This window comes from Boleophthalmus pectinirostris, unplaced genomic scaffold (genome assembly GCF_026225935.1).
Source record: "Boleophthalmus pectinirostris isolate CB_2022bp ecotype Guang Dong unplaced genomic scaffold, ASM2622593v1 HiC_scaffold_16, whole genome shotgun sequence".
Lineage (NCBI taxonomy): Eukaryota > Metazoa > Chordata > Actinopteri > Gobiiformes > Gobiidae > Boleophthalmus > Boleophthalmus pectinirostris.
Window position 1 is genome coordinate 29,932,941 of NW_026571095.1, and position 25,609 is coordinate 29,958,549.

General features: G+C 37.2%; 1 protein-coding gene across 2 annotated transcripts in view; it reads left to right on the forward strand.

Moving 5' to 3' along the window:
- Positions 1 to 6,265: 6,265 nt before the first annotated feature.
- The window catches only part of asph (aspartate beta-hydroxylase), a 65,621-nt gene continuing 46,277 nt past the window's right edge, over positions 6,266 to 25,609 (forward strand). Inside the window, exon 1 of one of the 2 annotated variants that reach the window (XM_020919883.2) lies at positions 6,266 to 6,437. In XM_020919883.2, coding sequence (XP_020775542.2) covers positions 6,398 to 6,437 — 40 coding nt within the window. In that variant the 5' untranslated portion in view covers positions 6,266 to 6,397. Of the gene's footprint in view, positions 6,438 to 19,538; positions 19,669 to 25,609 lie in introns of those variants that run through there. The other variant, XM_055151917.1, reaches the window with a different exon arrangement.

The window sequence follows — 25,609 nt, forward strand, 5'->3', positions numbered from 1 at the left end:
ATACTGTGGAATATTATCAGAGGTGGGGACTTACAGGTCGTGATTTAGACCCAGGTCAGACTTGAGTCACTATTTTTAGGACTTGAGGCTTGACTTGATAAAATGGACTAAGACTTGGGACTCGACTTGGACTTGAAGGTCAGTGACTTGGGACTTGACTCGGACTTGAAGCTTGTGACTTGAGAAATGTCACATGGAAACAGGAGAGGACCCAAAGTGCAGGACTGCTTCAGTTGTTTAATGTAACAAAACCAAAATACAGAAGAAGCCAAATCCAAAAATCCAAAAACAGAAACTACAACAAACATGATACTGACAAGACAAATAAATAAAACACCAAAGACACACTACACTACAGGAAAAAAAAAAAAAAAAAAAAAGGGAAAAAAATACATTTCTACGACTCTTAAATACTCTATAAATACTCATATATAAATATACTATGATTTTTTAAAGTACAATTTGGTTTAAAGTCATATAAACTGCAAAAATTGAACTTTGGTTTAAAGACTTGAAATGACTTGAAGCTCAAAGCAGATGACTCTGACTTGACTTGGACTTATGGGCCAGTGAATCGAGACTCGACTTGGACTTGCTTGTATTTGACTTGGGACTTGACTCGGACTTGCGGTTAAAGAATTGAGACTTACTTGAGACTTGCAAAAGAAAGACTTGGTTCCACCTCTGAATATTATAGCAGCCAAATAAGAGTCGGGTTTGTGGCGGTAAGTGCATGTTTTGGTTTTCAGAACAATAAAAACATCCATCAGTTTTGTCTAAAAAGTGACATACTGAGGCTTTAAACACAACACAAATGCAGTGGTTGAAGTAATGGCATAAAAGCAGTAAAGCACTGTACATAATTAGTATTTTTAGGTATCTGTACTTCTAAGTGCATTTTACAGTGGTCACTTTTACTTTTACTTCACTTCATTTGAGAACAAGTATCTGTACTTTCAATTTCTATTCCACTGTTGACCAAAATCTGTATACTTTTTAAATCAATATCAGTACTTTTAATAAATATATTGTAACAAATTGACAAGACTTACTCAAAAGTGTGCAATACTTTCACTTTTTACTCCTAAAGTACATTTTTGAACCTGTACTTTAATACTTTTACTTACAGTTTTTACTTGAGTGACTTTTGACCTACTCAATTTGGCAAAAATTTTGTACTTCAGTCATGCTGCACAAATGCAATCAAGGAGGCACATAAACAAGTCATAATTTTACACATCTTTTTTGTTGGACATTCATTCTTCCTTTCTCGCTCTCCTCCCCTGGACTCTGGAGGTCTTCGTGTGTGGACTATTGACTGGCATCTTCCTCACAGAGACGCATATCACTGCCCTGTGTCTGTCCCTCTGATTCAATCTATGCCTCAGTCTAATCAAATACTACTCAATATGTGGATACGAATAGTTTTCAGACACCATACTTTTGCTCCTACTTGAGTAAAACTTTTATTGAAGGAGAAGTACTCTTACTTGAGCAAAAGTTGTGGTTCCTCTTCCCACTGTGAGAAAGTTTAAACTTTATTTTGACACCAGTGACCCTTATCTGAGTTTCCCAAATTACTTCCTACGCACTTCAATCATTTCTGAACAACACTTTGTACTTCTGTTTCAGTAAAATTATTTTGAAGAAGCTGAACCCGAGTTGAATACATTTTTTTTTGCTGCTCTACTCATGTCTGGTTAAAGCATCTACTGTAAGCCTTATATTAACATGATAAAGCAACGATAAGGGTTTCATTTCATATATTTCTTCTAATCTATCTATTTATCTATCTATCTATCTGTGTGTGTATCTTAAGTCTTAATTAAAAACTTAAATCTTAATAAAATTATTTTTTAAAGCCACAGTGTGTTAGCCAGGCTGGTGCCACCTAGTGCGTCCGCTCAATTTCATTTCTCTCCAGCGACTAGGTCAGGAATTAAAATACACTAGACAGTTTGCAAGAACCCTGAAAGTGTGAGTTCGGGCACCAGCCAATCAGTGAAGAGCCTATATTCTGTGTTGGCAACGACTCCCGAGATCGAGGATTTAAAGCCGGAACAAAGAGAGTGTTTGGTAAATTTTATCAAGGGGAAAGACGTTATTGCCCTTCTTCCCACGGGATTTGGGAAAAGCTTAAAGGTTGTATAGAGGATTTTCCAAGGAATGAGAAATCCAGCGACTGTTTGTCATTTTTCAAATGTTGCGCATGCGTGAAATGCGTGTTTTCAGACATAGGATATCGCATTCGTGTCTTGAAAAACGTTTGTGTAGCTCTTGGAAATAAAGTACGTTTTCATAATAAGCAGAAGTGACCTGTCCAGAAGTAATTTGGCGACTAATGCGTCAGTCTTTAGACCCTGCGTCTGCTTCTGTCGCGCCATCTTCAAGAATCACTTTAGTTTGGCTTCGCTGCTTTTCCCCTTGTCTTCTTCTTTCAGTGACCTCAAAAACGGATTTTCTTTTGCGACGAACTGCTCCTGGATTCTTGTCTGCCATTGCAACAAACTTTGTGCTAACTGCGAGGAAGATATAGGTCAAAAAAGCCGCTAAGAACTGTTGCGTTGGTGGAGTAAACAGCGTCTGTGCGTCTGTGGACTGCGTGACAGGTGTACGTAAACCACGTACCGGCGGCGCGCAGGCAAGTCAGTTACGCTAGAAACATAGGGAGTTTGATTGACAGCCTATCAACTAACAGATAACGAGGCAGTGTCGTTATCTATTGGCAAATGTTTAGCCCCACCACGTCCAGAGTTGATGAATTTTTATTCTTTTTTTTTTTTGGTCATCATAATTACAAGGCTACTGCATCTCTATAATCTATCATTGACAATTTGAAACAAAAAAAAATTCCTCCATACAACCTTTAATATACCAGTTAACCCCGTTAGCAGCACATTACATACCTCACCACAAAATATTGGTTAAATTTTTAAAAAGTACCCGCCTACTGTTGAGCAAATGAATCCTGATGCTGCGAGGTCAGATGGTTTCCACAAAGTGAAACCAGCTGATGAATCAGGCTAACAGTATGCAACTTTTATGCCAAAATATAGAGTAAAATAAAAGCATGTTTATTCATTCTGGATGTTTTTATAGCTCTGAAAAGCACAGAAAACATGCATCCTTACTGTCAATGGGCTTACATCTTCACAAACCTGACTCTTATTCGTTCGTGAGGTCGACCTTCTCCTGCTTGTTTCCATGGAGATGTTATTCCTTTGTTTATAACCTTCCAGTATGGCATAACACTTAGGCCCCCTGAACATTAGACCGTATTCGACTCGTTTTCGTTGTGGATACAGTGTTCGTCCACACTAATCCGACTGAAAATGGCTCTAGAGATGGAATGATCTGGTGCCGTCAGCTCCCACGAATTCATCTGAGTACGGACCTGATCTGGCACTGTGTGGACGCCTGAAAACGCTGATACGCTGATGTAGGGCTATGCACCGCGAAGTAGCTAATTCACCCCCAAATTCTATGTGTATGACCAGCAGACGTATAATCTCTGAAAAGTTTCACTTGAACCATCTCCAATGTGACAGAAACACAGAACAGACTCACCATCAGCAGAACACCCCTCTGTTACAGAAAGAACACTCATATTCCACTGAGTCGTGTCATTTAGTCTGACACAAGCTGAACCGCATCAACGCACAATAGCGAGCTGTTATTTTGAGCGCTTAGTTTACGCAAATTAGCCATGGATTTTAAGTTTCTGTAAAACGTAAACACATATGACCAAAGCTGTGTGGATAAGGAAAGCTTGCGGACATAGAAACGACGCGTGTGGACACAGATTGTTTCCGATACGGTGATACGATGATACAGTGATACGCGGATTCGTTTCAGTGTAAACAGGGTCATACTGTATCTATCTCCATGGAATATGTTCCAGAATATGCTTTTCTATTTCCACGGAAACATACAGTTGAGTTCAGAAAGTTATATACTGTCACTTTAATCACCATTTTCAGATCCATGCTGAAGGGTCTGAATACAACACAAAATACTTCTCCAATCTTAATTTCTAATTGCGGACGATAAAAACATATTGATACTTTCAACAGCATTCAACAACATTCACTGGGGGTATGAAGCTAACTGAAAGCACTGCTCTGTCTGAAGCTCTGTTCCTCAAAATTAGACTTAATCTGAGCTTTAAAAATTATAATATTGGAGTGCTGCACTGGATCAAAACTTATGCATACAGGTGTTCATCAGACCAGAGGGCTTGAATTCTTGTTGAGTAAGAAAAAAACGATGCAATAGGTACTCTAATTTGTGGCGTATTTATCAAATATTTAATCTGAGCTTTTTTTAACACTTGTATTCATCACAGGCTCCTGAAAATCTGCTGTTTAAGTCCATTTTGTATTTTTTCTTGAGTTTTCAGACAATCTTAAAACTTTTATTATCAGTTTTTGTTAATGTGTGCGTCGTGTCACCATGGTAACGGTTTAACATTATATCTGGAACACCCCCACCCTGATATTACTGCAAAGTAATAAGTCTGGGGATATTAAAAAGCAACAAAACTACAGTATATAACCAAATTGTCTGTACACAAACAGCCTGAGGAAGAGTCCATTCCACGGGGCAGTCTATATCCTGCATACCAACACAAACAATACAGGAGGAACTGATGCTCTAACAGAAGACAATAGTGACTAGGTACAATGATTTTTTCTACTCAATCAACTGTAGTCCAAATGTAAAGACCAAACTCAAACAGAGGATACTACTACTGGACATTCGGAGCAGTAAGTCTACAGTTGTAATGGCAAAAAAAAAAGGAAAATACAACCTTAAATGTAGTGAATAGTTAGTAATTAAGCAGCCTAGAATTTTAGCTCCTGTGATTTGAAATGAAGTACAATTACATGCTAGAAAAGAAAATAATTTAAGTACATGTTTATACTGGTCTTTTCAGATTCTTCTCTTAGTATGTAGTAGTATGTAGCCCTAGTATGCAACTTTTCTGACAATAAATAGGCTAAAATAAAAGTATGATGTTTTTACTGCGCTGAAAAACGTGTCATTATTGTGTGGGCTTGCATCTCCACAAACCTGACTCTTATCTGGCCTGGAAGAAGGACAGTAACATGTATTTCTAATTGGGCTAGTGACTTTCTTCTGCTTTCTGCCATTACCTTATTACAAGTATTTTACAAGCAAACATTATGTTGTATTTCTACTACTACAGTACTACAACTGCTACTACTACTATAGATAAGCCTATTATAATTTGATTCTAATAAAAATTAACCAATTACAAGAATTTTACAAGCAAATTTTAGAAATCTAATTATGTACTATTAATGTAGCTACAAGCTACTACTACTACTACTACTACTACTACTGCTGCTGCTGCTGCTGCTACTGCTACTACTACTACTACTACTACTACTACTGCTGCTGCTGCTGCTGCTACTGCTACTACTACTACTACTACTACTACTACTACTACTACTACTATAGATAGGCCTATTATAATTAGTTTTTCATAAAAACTAGAATATTACAAGGATTTTACAAGCAAACAACAAACTGCTGCTACTACTATTACTACTACTACTAGTACTACTAGTACTGCTACTACTACTACTACTACTACTACTACTACTACTATAGACAGGCCTATTATAATTTGATTTCCATAAAACTAGCATATTACAAGGATTTTACAAGCAAAAAACTATTCATTTTCATTTTTAAATTACTGTACTACTACTTCTGCTACTACTACTACTGCTGCTGCTGCTGCTACTACTACTACTACTGCTGCTACTATAGACCTATTATCATTTGATCCTCATAAAAAAGCCCATTACAAGGATTTTACAAGCAGAAAAACTAATTTTAAGAAATCTATTTTTTATTACTTTACTACTACTACTATTACTACTACTACTACTACCACAACTGTTACTACATATAGGCCTATTGTAATTTGATACGTAGTCTTTCTTTCTGAATTTACGTAACAAGACTGCATATATATTGTTTTAAAGTTATAAAAAGTGTGGCGATAACAGAGTGAACGCGCACAGCAGAGGGGGGAGGGTCTCCACGGTGCCACGTTCCAGAGGAGCTGAGGGGGCGTGGTCTGTTAGCCTGTGGGGGGCGTGGCATATCCGCTCTTATCCACACAGATGAATAAGCCCTACGCCTCTTCGCACCGCATTGGCCCGAACCCCCCCACGTCCCGCCTGCATCCCCAAAGCGCCGCCGATTGGTTTACGCGGGTGCCAGGGAGAAAGTGGACGGGGCTCCTCGCACGGACCTGAGTTTTTATGACCCAGGAGGTTGAATTTTGATTTCTTTCTTACAATTCTGCTGCAAAGAGAGCGTGTTTTTGTCCATCTTCAAACTACAGCTCCAGAGACGCAACATGGCGGCCAAGAAGAACGCGAAGACAGCGAAAGCCAAAGGTGCGTAGCTTGCGAGTTTGCCCTCTGTCATCGTTCCAAGCGATGCGTAGAGCGTTCAGCTTTATTATAGGCTGTTTAGTGTTAATCTGGTGCCAAGCTGCCAGCCCCGGAGCCTTTCCCTTTTTGAAACTGTGCATCCGGGCTTAAACTAATGGCTAAGCGTCCGTGCGTAAAAACAAACGCAGCAGATTCTGCACTTGCGTCTAGTTCCCAGTTTTAACACATCTCCAGACAGCGGCGCAGCTAACAAACAGCTAGCCTCGGGTAATATGGATTCAAGGTGCAAAGCAGAGCAGGCACCAGCTCGTAAGATATCTATGGCAACGTAGAGCAGCGACTGGCAGCGGCGTGCGTCACCTCGGCGGAATCCCAATTTTTGCTTTACGCACTCCAAAAACACCGCTCTTGGCTAGTCTCTCCGCTTTCCCAATCAATATATTTGCTTTTTGTCGACACCAGCGAACACTAGGGATTAAAAAGTGTCACCGGGTCGCGTTTGTGCGTGGTTACGTCTGTGTTTCCCCCCCCCCGTCAAAGCTTGCAGCATCTCCGTAGCCATTGTGAACCCCAGTGACCGCTGCTCTGCCCCCCGAGCGTAGCTTTTCCAAATGCTCACGTGTCACTAAGAGGGTCCGTGTCGTGGGTGGGGTCAGAGGGACAGACGTGGCTTTCCCCCCTTGGGTTTGTAGTGGTGGGAGCATTGTACCCCCAGGTAAAACTATCCTGTTAAAGTTAAAATTGCTGTAAATACGGGTTCAGAAATAGTTCAGGGGGACAGTTCACACTTCTAATGATTTGGTCCTTGAAGTCTTGGTTTGGTTCTGGTTTAGTCCTGGTTTAGTAGTTCTAGGGTTTGATGCTGATTTTATGCAAATATGAACGCACCCTAAGTGGAAATATATAATGACACGTGGCTGTATTGTTGCCATACGAAAAAAAAAGAGAAAACCTTTGTCTGAAAACCGTGCGCCTGCAAACACGATTTGCATAAAATGTCCCAAGTTGCGCTGCACAAATTGCGTAATAATTATATAATTTTTAATCATTTTCAGAGATGCATGCTGGTTTATACATATTGCATCCTCTAATGGTCATATATGCTCACGTATTGCATGGGATCAAAGGTTATTATGGCGCTTAAACGGCTTCTGGGAACAAAATGTACAGTTTGGAGTGTGCGCGCAGGCCCCGCCCACCACATTGCCTATGCACGCATGGAGTCTGGGCTAGTCACAACAATGGATCCTCCGCGCACAAACAAAGCTGCCAGCGAGCACCGAGCAGGCCGCTGTCAGTGCCCGCTGTGGTGCCACCAAAACAGGGCACGGCTTTGGGGAATGAGGCGTTTAAAAGCTCCGGCTGGAATGTGGAGTATTACAGAGCTATGAGAACGTGTTGATACTCCCAGTGAGTCAAAGTCATTCAGCTGGTTCGGACAGAAAAGCCAACTGTGCCAGGAGTAAACAGTACACTTACATGATAGTTAAAGCGCCTGCACATGATTTTAATGCATTCTTGTCTAGATAAATATTCTTTTTATCACACATTGTCTAGTAAAAACTGTTATAAAAGAATCAAGACAAGTGATGTGGTGATGTTTTGGAGCCGAATCACAATTTTTATCAGACTCAGACTCAAATTCTTATGCATTTTCATTCTGATTAACACTGAAACAACACAAGAATCAGCACAAAAGCAGAGAAGGCAACACAAGTGAGAGGTTTGTGCATAATAAACATGTTTAGCATCATAATGACAGTTTGTTTTTCAATTACAAATGCACTGAAAAGTTTTATTTAGCTTATGCATAGTTTCAATGACCAAAACCAGTTATTGTAACAGTTCATGCACTGATTGCAGGTGCCCATGGTGACACACTGTACAGTTTATGCCCTCTGTATTGTGTATTCTGTATTGTGTTGATTCCCCAAAGCACTTCTGTATTTGAGGTTTGTTAGACTTTAATCTGTGTTTTATTTTTAACACAATCTGACCAGAAAGAGCTGGTTTAGCTGGAACTACGACAGGCGAGCTGATTTGTGCTGTTAAACAAGTCCCTCTCAAAAAAAACATTTCGTTTTGTTTATGTATTTATTTTGGGCAAGTCAGAGATTTACATTCTTATACAACGGAACATATAACATTAGTGAAATTATAATAGAAATAAAGGAGTGGGAAGAAGAAAATTTATTTAATCCCACCCCCACTCTTCTAATCTATGACAATGAGCCTTCTTTTGCATTTTTCAGACATTTTGCATTAAACTATATGAACTATTTGCAAGTGCGGATAATGAGTCACTGTTATAGCTTGGTTGTATAACATAGGACTGCTCAATTATGGAATAAAATCATGATTATTTTCATCAATAGCCAGATATTTTTTAGTTACACGATGCATTTAGTCAGCATTTCCCTCTAAAAACACTTTGTAATTGATAATTTACATAAAACATTTAAATTGAAAATAAATATAGGCTACAAATATGTACCTTAGAGCAATTTTGCGATGTATATAACATAAAATTAATAAAATATAGTTATATAACATGAAATAAGGCATAGAAAAACATAAATGTATCCAAAATAAACTATATATCCAGCTGTTCTACAATCTCTGTATTATTTATATAAAAAATATCCCAAAATAAACTTTGCAAAGCTTTATCGTTACAACTCGATTATATGAGTTTGAGGATCGTTTGACACACAAATTGAAATTGCGATCAAAATTCAATTAATTGCACAGCCTTAGTATAACATAAGCACACCAACAATGGTAACAGACAACAGATACAAGTAATAAACACAAGCGTAAACCACCAGCACTACAGAAGGAAGTATTGTTCTAATATTAAGACCCACACTCTATATACTGTGACCAAACCGTATGTTTATATAACATCTTGAATTTGTGGATATTTTGGGTTTGCTTGAGATGTGTATCATTCACAAATAAGCAAGAATTAGACAACAGTTTTTAAGTTAGTCTCTCTCTCTCTCAAAAAAAAAACAAACAAACAAAAAACAGGATTATGAACACTCTTCTTTCAATCCGTTTGTATTTCTTCCTATTTATTTGTTTATTTATTTCATTCATACAGTATAAAAAGACATCAACAGTGTCACAAACATACAAGAAATGAATGAAAATGAGCAGAATGAAGAGTAATCTTACTTTATCTGCTCCCTTTTCTCTTTTCCAGACAATACATCAACACTCGATAGTTACTTTAAAACAGATCAGTACATTTCAGTTCAGGCACAATTATTAATCAGTTACAAACATAAATCTTCACTATTATGCACAGCAACTTAGTTTACTTTTTCATTCATACACATTACATTAAATTTTATGTGTTTTTTAAAATGCCGTCATTGTACTTGATTCTTTTATATCTTACCTCCTTTCACAGCGATGCTTCGATACATAACTTCGGTTCTGAATCAGGGTTTTTTAAACATGTAGGTTCCTTTTAAATTGTAGTGGCTTGTTCTTTTCTCAAATAGTCTCTGAATATTTACAGGTAACACTCTGCACTTTACATTTATACATGACATTGAGGATACTTAAGTCAAGTCTTGAATCTTAAAACTTTTCTGACAGCTGCATTGCGCCGCCATGGTAACCACTGAACATCCCGCCGTCAGAGATACATGTAGAACCCCCCAGCGTGGTGTCACTGCGAAGTATGAGTACTCGCGGACTGTCTGACTGTAGTAACTATGGTGACAGACTGTACATGAGGTCCACGGCGGCTGACTCATCACGTCTCCACGGGGCAGAGTTCACCGCTCCATATCTGTCAGATAGGAGCCTTTCTCATGGACGTGCCACTTTAACCTTCTCTCGTTTCGACACAGGAACGAGAATTATACTTTTCTTCGGACAATACGGAACGTTTTAGCTCGTGGTCAGACTTTTGGCTCTTTTACGGGATCAGAATCTTTTCGAGAGCTGTTCAAAAGTCGTGCTCTTTTATATGTGAGAAAGGCCTTTGTGCAATCTCATTTAACATTCAACACAGGAGCTAAAATTATACTTTACTTCAGACAATATCGGAAAGTTTTAGCTCATGATTGGACTTTCGGTTCTTTTACGGGATCCAAATCTGAGCTATTCAAAAGTCTGGCTCTTTAAAATGTATTTATGTGACAAAAGCCAGTGTGCAAACTCATTTAATCTGCAAACAAATCACAGAGAGAAATGACCAAGGCGCTGAAATGGATCAAACTGCGAGTGGGAGTGTGTTGATCTAATTAAAACTACAACAATTATAATTTTAAAATGAGCTGTTATTATTACAATGCCAAATGTTTTTAGTGCAAAAACATTCACCACAGTCATGTCGCCTGCTCACTTTTATCCTACTCCTTGAAAAACTAGAAAGAAAAATAATCATTTTTTTTTATTTTTTTATCTGACCCGTTTCCAACTGTTTGTTAAAGCACTGCGTAACTTTTCTACTGAAGGGTCTACTATCTGCTTGTCTTCATGGAGATGTTATTGCTTTGTCTAGAGATTAAAACTACCTATCACGAAGGAGACAACTATAGGCATTACATTACATTACACGTCAGATCTGTGGAAAGGCAACACTATTCACAGAGAAAATGATTGTATTTTTGAGTGATAGAAACACCCGTCATGAATAAATGCTAGTGGTGTCTAATGGGGAACCAGCTGGAGAGTTCCCCTTATTTGTACCCTTTATGAAACTAAGTTAGTTAATCTATATACATATAAAAAAACAAAAAAAATTGTCATATATATTGTACACAATATATCTCAACACATTTGTTCATACATACGAAAAACATGCAAAAATGATGTGGTCTCAACTGTGCCGCATTTATTTCAGGATTTTATCTCACGTATTTCAATTAAATACATAGTTAAGACCTTCCTAAAAGCGATTTTTTTGAACAAATTCTGTAGCTTTTCTTCCTAAATTAACAGTTAAAGATGCTGTAGGACATGGGAAACAAGAAAAAATTATTTAAAAACACGATTTCACAGTAAACTTCTAAACTTATATTGATATTACGTATTGAAAAAAATGTGTGCCGCTTCGTGAATATCGGTAAAATGACATAAACAATGCCCGATATTTGGTCTGGTACATTCACATTTCATTTTATTTTGATATAGAAGCAGATTTTTTAATTCAATAAATCGCAGTGCGTGAAGTGACCAACTAAAGGGTGGCAAGAACATCCCCGCCGACAGAATGGGATGTTTCGAGCTGGGACTTTCAAGCCAGGGGGATGTTTCGAGCCGGGATTCGTTTAATGCCACACTATGGGACATTCCAGGCAAAGCAATAGCATCTCCGTGGACCTTTGAGGAAGCGTTGAAAAGCCGTCAAGTCACTGGTTTTGACATGTAAAAGAATGTTGCGTGGTCATTTTGATACAATTAAAAGCGAGGTGTTTCTGTAACCGTAGCCGAGAGTGACTGATGCAGGTGTGGCAGACCGGCCCGTCCGGCACGTTTCATTGACTCTTCATAGTTATTAAGTCACTACACACAGTTATTAAGTCACTAGTCACTGTTTAGAAAGCAGTTACGTTATTATGAACAAATGCATAACTGAAATACTGAGAAGGTTCATGATGACTTTTCTTGTTAGTCCCATTTCATTTCACATTCAAAGGTCACATATTACTAGCCTGATTCATCGGCTGGTTTCACGTCACTCAACCTTTTTTATTTAATCAATCGCTACTATTTGGTCGTGACGTATGTAATGCGCCAAATCCCGTAGGAAGAAGGGGAATAATGTCTTCCCCCTTGATAAAATTCACCAAACATTCTCTTTATTCCGGGTTTAAATCCTCGATCTCGGGAATCGTTGCCAACACAGAATGTATGTCTTTGTCTCCATCCATTTCGACCGCTTTGTTTACTGTTGTGCTGTACCACAAAAGTGACCCAGACAGATGCTTGAGTTTGACGTCATGGCTTTAGAGCTCTTTGCTGATTGTGCTGATACAGTATCGATATCATGGGCTGCTGTATTGATATATCTCCAAGAGTATTTTTTGATATATTTTACTAAATTATTTTGTTACAGTGCTACAGTTTTGTTGTTTGTTTAGTGGAAGGAAACTCATTTATGCGACAGATTTGACATTTTCACTGTTTTGATGATTAAAATGTTTGTGTTTCATATTCACTTTGTACAAGAAGTGGTTTAAACAAAGACTTTTAGTATCACAGACATGATTTAGCCTTTATTTTTATTGAACCGTATCAAATTGATTTGAAATATATCTTATCAAATCGAAAGTGTATCGAGGTATATATTGTATCAGCAGCTTCTTAATGATACTCAGCCTTACATATTACGCTATTTTCTGATCTATGTTATAATGTTTCCTCATCACAAACAGACCTGGAGTTGCGTTTTGTTTCATTCACACGTTTAACACACAGACGCTGCAGATTTAGGCTTTAGAGTTCTTCTTACAAACTGAGCACACTCTGTTCCACCTTATGATATAACATGGTAATACAGGAAGTGCTCCACTGTTTCTAAACTCCATACACCGTCACTAGAATCAGACTTGGAATTGGCGATCTCTACTGAACTAAAGGTAAAACGAGCTGAAAACTACGACTTCATGACATCACAAGGTGGAACAGAGCTTTTTGAGCTTTGGAGATGTAGAGACATGTCTGTTTTTCATTATAACTTGGCCTTTAAAGTTGATTTGTGTAACTTTTTCAGAGGTCCGCTGCTTGTTTCCTTAGAGATGTTATTGTTTTGCCACAGTATTGAACTTGTGTTAAACTTGTTTTCCCAATCACTATATTCCCTGTGGACTTTTTTGTGGATCATACTCTGTATATGTAAATGGACATAACGAACTGCTAGTGTCCCAAACAGGAAGTGAGTGAGGGGGCGATTTGGCTCCATCAAACGTCAATTTTTATTTCACTATTTTTGTAATTCAAGATTTTGGCTACACATGCTCAGAATTCCAAATATGGAAGTTGGCTCCTGCTGCAACTGTGAGCCAGCTTCATTTGCCTGGAGCTTAATGGTTGAATATGGAACATCCCGAATACCAGCTCGAGCGTCCCATTCTCTCTGCGGGAACGTTCCCCTCCTCCCTCTGCGCGCCTCCTTCTCTTTGGGCGGCACACGGGTAACTGCTGTGCCCAGGTGAGGGGGAAATGTTCTCGCCGGACTTTAGCATGTGATGTACTGAGTTAGAAAATCAATAAAATTAAATGTGAGTGTAGTGAGAGCAAATGTCAGGCCTTGTTTACTTGTTTATGTTCAGCCGGGGGCATTTTCCAGCCGATTCTTGACGTCACACTTACTGAGGATTCTCCAATAGAGTTTGAGACAGATCTGTGGAGAGGCGAGCTCATTCACATTAATGCATGTTTTTCTGGCACTTCATAAACATGTAATTGAATCGATTATGCATTTATTCAATTCCAGGAGTTTTTTACTGCAAAAAATAGATGTGTTCAATAAGGCTGGGTATCAATAAGAAGTTGCTGATAAGATACATATCTTGATACAGAGCTTTTGATTCGATACAATATATTTCAAATTGATTCGATACGATTCAAGAAAAAATAAAGGCAAAATCATGGCTCTAATAATAATAGTCCTTAATAATCCTAATAATCAAAGCAGTGAAAATGTCAAATGTGCTGCATAAACATGTTTCCTTCCACTAAACAAGTAACACAACTGTAGTGCTGAAACAAAATCATTTAGTAAAATATAACAAAAAATACTCTTGGTGATATATCGATACAGCAGCCCACAATATTGATACTGTATCATCACATTAAACGATACCGTATATCAATATTTCGATATTTTTGCACACCTCTACTCAATATGTGACGTCACGCTCACTTAGGACGCTTCAGTACAGTCAGATCTGTGGAGAGGCGAGCTCATTCACATTAAGAATGCATGTTTTTCTGGTACTTCATAAACATGTAATTGAATCGATCTTGCATTTATTCAGTTTATTGCAAAAATAGATGTTCAGTGCCATACTCTGTCACATTCCAGGCAAAGCATAACAACCCCACGGAGACAGGGACCTTTAAACCTTTAATGACATGTTTTATTCATGTTTATGATCTGTGGACTGCCCTCTCCAGGTTCTGGGTGTGGCCCTGACCACCCCCTGGCTCCTCTCCCATGGTCAGTGTGCATGTGTGTGTGTTTCTGTGTGTATGTGTGTGTTTGTGTGTGTGTGCGCAGAGCTTCTATTTGTTTTCCAAACTGGGGCGTGTTGTGGCAGAGCACATGTGACCTGCATGAAGGCTGCTGTGGCTTTGACCTGTTGCACTTATTATCGAAGAGCTCTAACTACATGTGTTTTAAATGTTTTACTTTTTGATAGCGCTGATTGATTTATTGCCATAAAAAAAAATAAAAAGAGAGCATTTACAATTAGCAAACATCCAATAGACCTGAATTATTTAAGTAACAAAATATCACATCTTATTCTGCTGAACTAATCCAAGAACATGTTTGTAAAAGTCTAAGCTTATCCGTTTTTTACACAGAATAAGACTGGATGTTTAGTTTTTGCAGGAGAATTATAATATGGAGTTTTTGCAGGCTGTTAATTGTGATGTTCAGATTCCGTCAGCGTCATTGACCCAGTGTAAACACGAACAGAAGGCTGGCTGTTCATAACCGTCAAGTTTAATTCCCAAACTGCGTCTGCTGATAAATGCTCGTGTGGAATCTGCCCGGGTGGTGTGAAGTGCAGTGTTCTGTTTGCAAGACCTGAATAACCGTTAACATATCCAGCATTATCCCAGGTGTTTACACGAGGATTCAGGTGGAGACTGAGCTGTTGTTTACGTGTCTGACTCCACCCACAACTTTTAAAACTTTTATGAAACTTATCGATTTTTAATTAAAGTATAAAGCCAATCCTCAGTCAGTTCAGACTTTGGAAAAATAATTGGACAGATGGTTAAAGGTGCACTGTGTAACCTTTCTGATGGAGGGTCCGTCAAATGCTTTTTGGAGATGTAATTGGTTTGTCGGAATGTTTCACAGTATGGCATTAAACCTTTCTGTGTTCGTGGAGACCAAACCAGGGCAAGTTACAGGTCAAGTCTGTGTCAGAATGTTTGTTTTTCTAGGTATTTTTGAGCTATAAAACCACCTGTAATTGAATAAATGTAAGGTAGAGCTGTTTAATGTCATACTGTGGAACATTTCAGGTAGAGCAGTGACATCTCCATAGACATAACAAGTAGGTGACAGACCCCCAGAATGTTATGTAGTGCATCCTAAAGTTTCAATTTTATGTAATGAAGTGAGAAAATTATAGATGAATTATTATTATTATTATTATTATTATTATTATTTATTTATTTATTTTTTCTTCACTGAATGGTCATGTTGCCAAAATGCTGCTCTGCTCTTTTAATCTTGGGTCACTTCCAACAGTTGCCACCAGAGGGCACCAGCACTAACCATAGACTGTATAAAGAAGTGGACTAAGGGAGTGCTCCAGTCAAATGAAGCTCACTGAGGCTGGCAGTTATAGGAGCAACTTTGGAGCTGAGTTGCGTAATTCCTTGTATTGTTTCGAGCTTGTCATAAGTTATTTCAGATTTCCAAAACTTAAAGTGGCTGTATCTGATTTCGTTTCATGTAAGAAAGTAAAGATATATAGTCTCATTAAAGCAGTTCTTGGTGTCTAAATGAAACTAGTGGAGTGACAGCAGCTCAGTTGGTAAGAGCGTTTGTCCACTGATCCGAAGGTTGGAGCTTCAAATCCTGTTCTTGACATAAACATCATTGGCTAAGTGGTCATAACTTTGGACTAAGGCTGTGCAATTAATTGAATTTTGATCATGATTTCGATTTGTGTGTCAAACGATTTCCAAACTCATATAACTGAGTTGAAACGATAAAGTTTAACAAAGTTTAATTTTTTGATATTTTTGATATAAATAAGTATGTTTAATTTATTTTTAAATATAGAGATTGTAGAACAGCTGGATGTATAGTTTATTTTTAATACATTTATGTTTTTCTTTGTCTTATTTCATGTTCAAAGTATATTTTATTCATTTTAAGTTTTATACATTGCAAAACTGCTCTAAGGTTCATATTTGTAGCCTATATTTATTTTCAGTTTGAAAGTTTTGCATAAATTATCAACAACAAGGTGTTTTTTTTGAGAGAAATGCTAAATAAATGCATCGTGTGACCAAAAAATAATCGACCAAAATAATCGTGATAATGATTTTTTCCACAATTAAGCAGCTCTACTTTGGACCACTGCAAATTGTCACGTTTCACGACAGTAAAACTCAAGTCCAGCCTTTTAATAATGTTTGCCAGTTGTTATATATTTGGAAAGGCAGATGACTTTCCCAGAAACCTTAGACTGAAGCGTGGTTTGAGATAAAGAGCTCTGGTTAACATGTGGTTTGCGTTGCTCCTTCATCTCTTCTGGTCCAACCTCATACCTGCCCCAGGGTCAGGGGGTCGCTGCTGCGTGGAAGGGGTCAAAGTTCAGATGTGCCACAGAGGAATGTGACTGGAGGGACAGGAGAGACATGAGATAAAGGTTTAGCTGATTTTTACTCTCTTAAAATGTGAAAAAAAAAAAAAAAAAAAAACAGAATTAGTTAATTATAAACAGTTTATTCCTCATTTACCTTATGCATTCCAAGCTTTCTAGTTTTCCATCACAATGAGTTTATAAGCGCTTTTCACAACTCCCAGAGACCAAAGCTTACATTTGATAATCCCAACGACCACTAGCACGCTAACTGTGCACTTCCTGGTTATCAGAAAACAAAACGCTTTATAATCATATGCAGACAACATACAGCAGTTTGACACTGCTTGTTTTGTTGTTTTGGGCTACCTACAACTACATTTTCTGTCATCCAGGAAGTAACAGTGGTGGGCTGTTAGCATGATAGTTGTTATTAGCTCCACTGTGATGTTAAAACTCTGCTCTGGACTGTGAAAGCTGTGAAACGTGCTTATCAACTCATCATGGTGGATAGATAGGATGCTCAGAATGTGTTAAGAAAGCAAGGAATAACTTTGGAAAACCTCAAAGTGTTCAAAAAAGTAGTGTTCTTTACAAAACTTTTAATATCTTACAGGCAGGAATGTTTTATTATAATTAAAACAAAACAAACTGATTTGTGGATATTGAAAATCTTGTTTTCCTTTCGTATTCTTGCAGCTTTTTAGGGCCAATCAAATGACATTTTTTTGTGGTGTTGGTCTCATCTCAGAGTCGATCACGTTTGGACTTGTCTTGGCCTCGAAGGCGCCTGGACTCAGTCTTAAAGGCTCTTGGACTCGGCCTTATCTAGATTTTGAAGGCGCTTAGACTCGTTCTTATCTTGGTCTTGAAGGCTCTTGGACTCGGTCTTGTCTCGGTCTTGAGGTCTGACACTCGACAAAAGATAAAATGGAGATAGATTCATAAAAACATTGATATATATGTTCCAAAATAACTTTAAAATACAAATAAATGTAGAAAATGACAAAGATGGTCTCGAGTTGGTCTCGACCCTGAGAGGCCTTGGTCTTGTCTCTGTCCCTGTACCCTGTGGTCTCGGACAGGTCTTAGTCTCGATTAGTGCGCTCTTGACTACAACACTAATCACACTAATCTGGTGGAGTTTGTTCATATTAATATCCATAACAGCTGTGTGTTTGAAAAAGATTACAAAAGATCAGATGTAAGTCAAACAGCGCAAGATAAACTAATCAGATAAGTGTCTTTGTGCTCCTAGTGTAAATAAAGCCTCTCCCTCTCTCCTCTCCTCCTCTCTTTTTCCATCTCTCCCTTCTTTCCTCTCATTTCTCTCCTCTCCTTTCTAGCCTGTCACGATAAAAAATTTCAGAAAAAAAATACTTGTGATGTATAGCTGAAGTAATTATAGATGTAAACAATGCGAGGTCGTTCACATTTCCAGTTAAATGTGACTTGTATGTGATCTCCAGTGTGAACTTTATACGCCCCCAAAGTGTCCCGCATGTGCATTAGAGGACACAACGACGTCACACACAGGGAGCGTGCTCGATGTTTACGGAAGTCGCCTAAACGCTGGGCTTGTCTCCCAAAATACAGTCCAGTTCTTTGTAAAATGGACAGGTTACACATCCACGGGTTGTTTATGACTTTAGCCTCTTTGTATTTTATTTTTTGTTCACATTGGAGCCAGGACCTCCTGAAAAGTGCTGATAAACTCATTGTAGTTAGTGAGTCATTACAATGTTGAAATCTGTGAAAAGGAAAGTGAAAAATAACTTTGATCCTCCTCAAGCCGCTGAATTTGAAAGACGTTTGAAAGAAATACAAGTTTTCATATATTCTTGCAGCTTCTTAGGGGCAATCAGATAACATACCGTACATGCAAAGTCCACGTAATCCAGTGCAGTTTGTTCATATTAATATCCATAACAGCCAGTGTAGATTACAAAAGATCAGATGTAAGATAAACTGACCAGATAAGTGTCTTTGTGCTCTTAGTATAAATACAGCCTCTCTCTCCTCCTCTCTTTTTCCATCTCTCCCTCTCCCCGCACTCTTTTCTCCTCCTCTCTTTTCTGATAAAACTCAACCACAGAAACTATTCTAAATCTACAGTATTCATTAAATGAAACTCAGAATTGACCAGTTTTGTAGTTCTTTGCATCTCTAATAAGTCATAGAAGTTATTAATTTATCCTTTTATGGCTTAAATCTTACAATATAGCCAAAAAAAATCACCAAAAACTTCACACTAGTGCAAAAAAAAAAGTACACACTGAATACTGACACCAAAAATACTGTTCCATTTTTCATATATCGCTTTGTTTTTCTTTCTTCTGCCGCCTCTTCCTATATAATTTTTAAGTAGCCCTCCCCCTCTTCACTTTCCCTCTTTCCCTCTCTCCTCCTCTGCCGCCTCATCCAATGTAATCCAGCCTCTCCTCTCTCTCCTCTACCCCTCCCCCTTCTAACCGTCTCTCTCATTCTCTCTCTCGCTCAGAAAACCCCCAAAGCCACACTTTTTCTTTTTTTTTTCCTCCTCTCCCTCCTCCTCTCTTTAAACCCAGCGTGCACCAGTTGGTTACATAAGACAGAGGAGTGAACAGCGTGTACCGAGCGAGTATACCAGGAGTCTTCTTTTGTCCTGCTCGCCGAGAGAAGTCCCAAACGAAATCACAGCATCATCACTATGGACACGGCCAACGGGAAGAGCGGTATGGCATGGCACGGGTGACACCTAACGGGAGAGGCTAGCTTTTTAGTTTAGGGCAGCTATAACTCGGCGTGTGCAATAAGGAGAACCCAAAGATAAGATAAAAGGTTTTCAGTTGGAAATTGACTTGAATTTGTTGATGGTAAATTTGGGAAAACGTTGCCAATTTCAGTCAGATGGAAGATTTTTGCAGTGAACCAAAACGTGGCGAAAAGTTTTTTGCAAAAATTTGACTTGAAGTTTTCGGAAATTGTTGCAAATTTCAGTCAGATTGAAGATTTTTGCACGTGGCTACAAGTTTCACTAAACTTTGATGTAAGAGTTTTTGTAAAAACTTGCGAAAACTTTGCAAATTTCAATCAGATGGAAGATATTTGCAGTGAACCAAAATGTGGCTACAAGTTTTTGCAAAAATTTGACTTGAAGTTTGTGGGAATTTTCGGCAAACGTTGCAAATTTCAGTCGAATGGAAGATTTCTGCAGTGAACAAAAACGTGGCTATAAGTTTTTCACTAAAGTTTCACTTGAATTTTTGTTGGAAATTTTAGAAAACGTTGCAAATTTCAGTCAGATTGAAGATTTTTGCGGTGCACCAAAACGTGGCTATAAGTTTCACTAAATTTGACTAAAATTTGGTGTCGGAGTTTTCTGAAAAAGCTTGCGAAAAAATTTGCAAATTTCAGTTAGATGGAAGATTTTTGCAGTGCAACAAAACATGGCTATGAGTTTAACAAAATTTGACCTAAAATTTGATATCAAAGATGGAAGATTTTTGCAAAAAGGTGATTAAAGGTTTGTTTTCATTAAAATTTTACTTGAATTTGTGCTGGAATTTTCAGAAAAACTTTGCAAACCTCAGTGAGATGGAAGATTTTTACTCTATTTCGTTCTAGTTAGTTTCTTTGTACATTCCAGTTTCAAATACTGTTATTACTAGTAGACCTAAAGAGTTAGAATTGCAATTTGAATAGTCACAATTTGCATTTTCCATGAGATATTTGATAAAATCTATTAACCTTACTGTAGTTCAGACCTCTACAAATTCTGAAATACATGGAACTTTCAAATATTACTCCAAGATGTGTTCAAATTTGCACTTTCAAATGAATCCTGACTCTAAACCATATACCAGAAATCATATCTTTCATAGTATGACTTTTGAGCATGTATTTGAAGTACTTTTTGCAGTAGTAGTAGAAGTCTGCCCTCTCTTGCAGGCTACACGTGTCATGTTGAGGGAGGCGTGGTGCACAGGAAGTATAGAGGCAAGCCGAGCTCCCGTTGACTTTCATTACAAAGCGGTGAAAAGCTCAGTCGCTGCTTTTCCAACGTATAATTTAGATTTGAGAGTCTTTTATTTTGAAGGCGCGGCTATAATTTTGTACGCATTAGATGGAAGTACGTTTACATGTGTTCACCAAAGGGGGCTCGTGGGGTGGAGGCAGGTCTACCTCAAAGTAACAACATGTACTTTTAAAACTTCATATTTGTGATTGTATTTAACATGGTAGAACTGACTTATACCGTGACATAAATATGTTTTTATCATTACAAAACACAGTCAATTTGTCAATTTCTATATGAAAACTACACATTTTGAAGACCAAACTTTAGCACCTATGTTTGCAACTTAATTCCAGCTTTCTTTTTGGAACCCAGACCATTTTGTTCTTTAAACTATCCATGTATTTGCCTAGAATTGGGATGAAGAAAAGTCCTAAATACAGCTCTTTAATATTCAGAATTTGAGTGACTTGACTATAGATCCAGCTTTGTCAGTTTTGATTCCTATTTTCGATATTTTACAAAATGAAAATGCCAGAGAGCTACTTGCTTTAACAGTCACAATAAATGACTATAATAAAAGCCACGTGGCGTAGTTAGATGAATAGAAAACATAAACCATTATCCATTTATTATTATGCACAAAAAACTAAATCTATCCAAGTTAAGATGACTAGAGTTAAGAAAGTTCTATCATGATTTGAGTAAATTTCACTTGACAAGTAAAATGATCTACCAATGGAACAAGACTTTTTGCACTTAAAATAAGAAACAACATCTAATTTTGCTTGAACTGAGAATAAAACACTTATTCCATTGGTAGGTAATTTTACTTGTCAAGTTGAATCTCCTCAAATAAAGCAAAATGTTCTCAATTTAAGTCATTTTAATTTAGTTAGTATTGGATTTTTACAGTGCAGGCATCAAAATGATACATGTTCAATGGGAACAGGCTTTTAATCAAAATGTTACTTATTCAGCACAATATGTATAATTCCGAAATCTCTTGGCGAGCTACTTGGAAGAGGGTGGAGAGCAAAACTGATCCAAATGTAGCTTATCTCTCAAATAACTGAGGAACAACTTTGTATAAAAATTCAAACATAAATTTTCTGGTCTTTTCTGGTACATCAATTTATATGTCCAACCAGGATATCTGCTGGATTTAAAAGCCATTTTTTTCAGTATTGGCACCGATATTCGATACTAATATCAGATCATTGCATCCGTACTTGTGGCGTCAAGTTTTGCAAGTGCTGTCACAATAACTTTTCACATTTTTCAGACAATAAAATGCTTTCCATGTAGTCTTACAGTCTCGTAAAGATCAAGACCTTTCTTAAACTACGCTGGAAACATATTTTTTTCCAGTATTGGTACTTGTTTAAATGAGTATCGAGTAGGACTATCAGGGTTTTTGGCAACACCAGAATTTACAGATACTTGGCATTAGGAGTGTAACGATATCCAAGTCTCACGATACGATATTGTCAAGGTATGAAGCTCACGGTATGATATTTATTGCGATATTGTGGGAAAGCTCACAATATTACGATATTATACATAATAATAAGACTGACATTATAAAATGCTTTGACCAGTCATTTGGTACAACTTTTATTGTCATATTCTAGAGATGTAACATTATCCAAATTTCACAGCACGATATTATCATGATATGCATCTCACGGTACGATATTTATTGTGATATATAATTAAAGATGGGACACTTTTTTGCTTTTAAAATACCTTGACAAGATTTTGGTGTGAATTATTTCCATCATAATCCCAAGAATTCAAGTAAAAACCATATTTCTTCATGTTGACTGCGAGGGCTGGATATCATTAAGACGTTGCCGATACGATACATACCTCGATACATAGGCCACGATACGATACATATCTCGATACAGCGCACTTTTGGAACGATACAATATATTTCAAATTGATTCGATATGGTTCAATAAAAAATAAAGGCTAAATCATGGCTGTGATACTAAACGTCTTTGTTAAACAATTTTTTGTGCAAAATTCATATGAAACACACATATTTTAATCATCAAAACAGTGAATATGTCAAATATGTTGCATAAACGAATTTCCTTTTACTGAAAAAGCAACAAAAACCCTACACAAAATAGTTTAATAAAATATACCAAAAAAATACTCTTGGCGATATATCGATACAGCAGCCCATGATATCGATTTTATCATCACATTAAACAATACAATATATCCATACTTTGATATTTTTCCACAGCCCTATTGTCTGCACTGAAATGAATCATGGGATATGTAGTTCCCGATGTTCATAAGCTGTTGCTACTATAAAACCATGCATTTAAGCAAAGAAACTTGTGATTCGATATATTGTGACAGTCCACTATATTATTGTGAGACTTTTGACAATACGATATCACGATGTTTCGGTTATTGTTACATCCCTACACTATTTCTGAACTGTCAGTATAGTTGATGGTAAGTTGATGGTAAACCTTGCGTTACAACATGTAGCCTATAGAGCAAAGGGCAGTACTGTTTAGATTTGCGTGTCCTTTAACATTTGTTTAGCCTGTATGAGCAGCGTTTGTGCGTTCTGTCTCAGCTTGAACAGATTTGAAAAGTTCAGAAAGTTCACCGGTCACTGGAATGTTTGTCATCTCGTGTTGTCATCGTGTGCTCACCTGTTTTTCCGACGCGCGAACGAATACTTTACAGTTCGCAAATAATTAGAATATCATGTACAGTCATATCTGGCATACTTACTTCGCTTGGAGTTGCATAACATGAATTACTTTCTAAACTGCATACCGGATCATAGAAAGTTTGAAGGGCCCGTTACACTTGGTTCCTCATCACAAACATACCAAGAGTTGTTTTGTTTCATTCATGCATGTTTAACGCACAAACCCTGCAGATTTATAACGAGTTCTTCTCAAAACACAACCCCAGGTCTGTTTATGAGGAGGTAACAACATTATAACATGGATAAAAGCTCCATAAGATTCAATTTTGCGTACTATAGGACCTTCAAACCTAAGAATTAGAAACGCCACCATGTCAAATTGTAGATTGTGCAAAAAAAATTACAAAATGTGATCAATTTTGGGCTAATTTAGCTGTACCATTAATTACAAATTAATCTAAAGTTTTAAATATTGACTAAGGCGTGGTTTCAGTAAAAAGTTGCCTATCTCGATACAGTGCACTTTCAATACGATATATTTCAAATCGATTCAATACAGTTCAATAAAAAATAAAGGCTAAATCATGGCTGTGATACTAAAAGTCTTTGCTAAACCATTTATTGTGCAAAGTTTGTATGAAACACGCCCATTTTACTCATCAAAACAATGTCAAATGTTTCGCATAAACGAGTTTCTTTCCCCTGAACAAGCAACAAAACTGTAGCGCTGTAACAAAATAATTTCATAAAATATACCAAAAAATACTCTTGGCGATATATCGATACTGTATCATCACATTAAACTATACGATATATCGATATTTGGATATTTTTATAGTCGATATAGTCAAATCAACAAGGCTTCAACTGTCATAAACTAAGAAAAGAGGAAACCAATATTGACTTTAAATAAATGTATTATGTAAGTATTGTTATTTCAATATTTTGTATTAGTCAGAAGCAAAAAATGTGTGGATTTTCGGTCTGTCTACTTACAGTGTATACATTGAATTAACCTGAAATTGGAAAAATTTAATTGGAAAAATTGTTTAATTCATTTGAAGTCAACTTAAAAAAAATTATGTTTAGTGTTAAATCACTAGAAAACAACAAAACACCAACGTATATTACCTCAATATGGATGTAACAGTATCCAAATCTCTTTGTACGATATTTTCACGATTTGTGACTCACGATACAATATTTATTCCAATATTATGTGGAGATTTTCCTTTTTAAATGACTCCTATAAGCCTTTAGTACTGTTATAATACAAAAGTCCAGTTATTTCTTCATGTACTCTGAAGTCTGAAACCGCAAAGGATCATGGTCTATGTAGTTCCTTGTGTTTATTTTGGCTATTGCTGCACCAAAACAATGAATTTAAGCAAAGAGATACGATTCGATATATTGCGATGGCCCACGAGAGACTTTCAACGATACAATCTCACAATATTTTGGTTATTGCTACATCTACTATTACCCAACAAATTCATTCATGATCAAACTTGAATAATTATCAAATCATCTGTGTTCATTGACCTGTGTAGCCTAGTTTAATAATTTTAAGGAGGAGCTGTGATGGCATAAGGCGTGAACTTGAATTTCCTGTTTCGCTGGTACAATAATAACTTCAAACTCTCTACACAATCAACAATTAAAGACCGTCTGTCAAACCAGTAATTTATAATTCGCTTGTCGTTTCTAGTCTTAAGTGTAACAGATAGGTTACAATATGACAAAGCTTGAAATTGTTGTTTTGACTTTTGAGAATAAACGAGTCTGTATTCGTGATATTCGTGTGAAATGTGACGGAGCGAAGAGTTTGACAGGAGGAGCACTATGTGAAAAATGCGTCTCTTGTTGAAGACGGATACAAATGAACATACAAGAGCTTCAGGGCAGATCTGACACAACATTCGCTGAGGAAGAAGTTATATAAGCTAGTACTTTAGGGAGCATTTTGAATCAT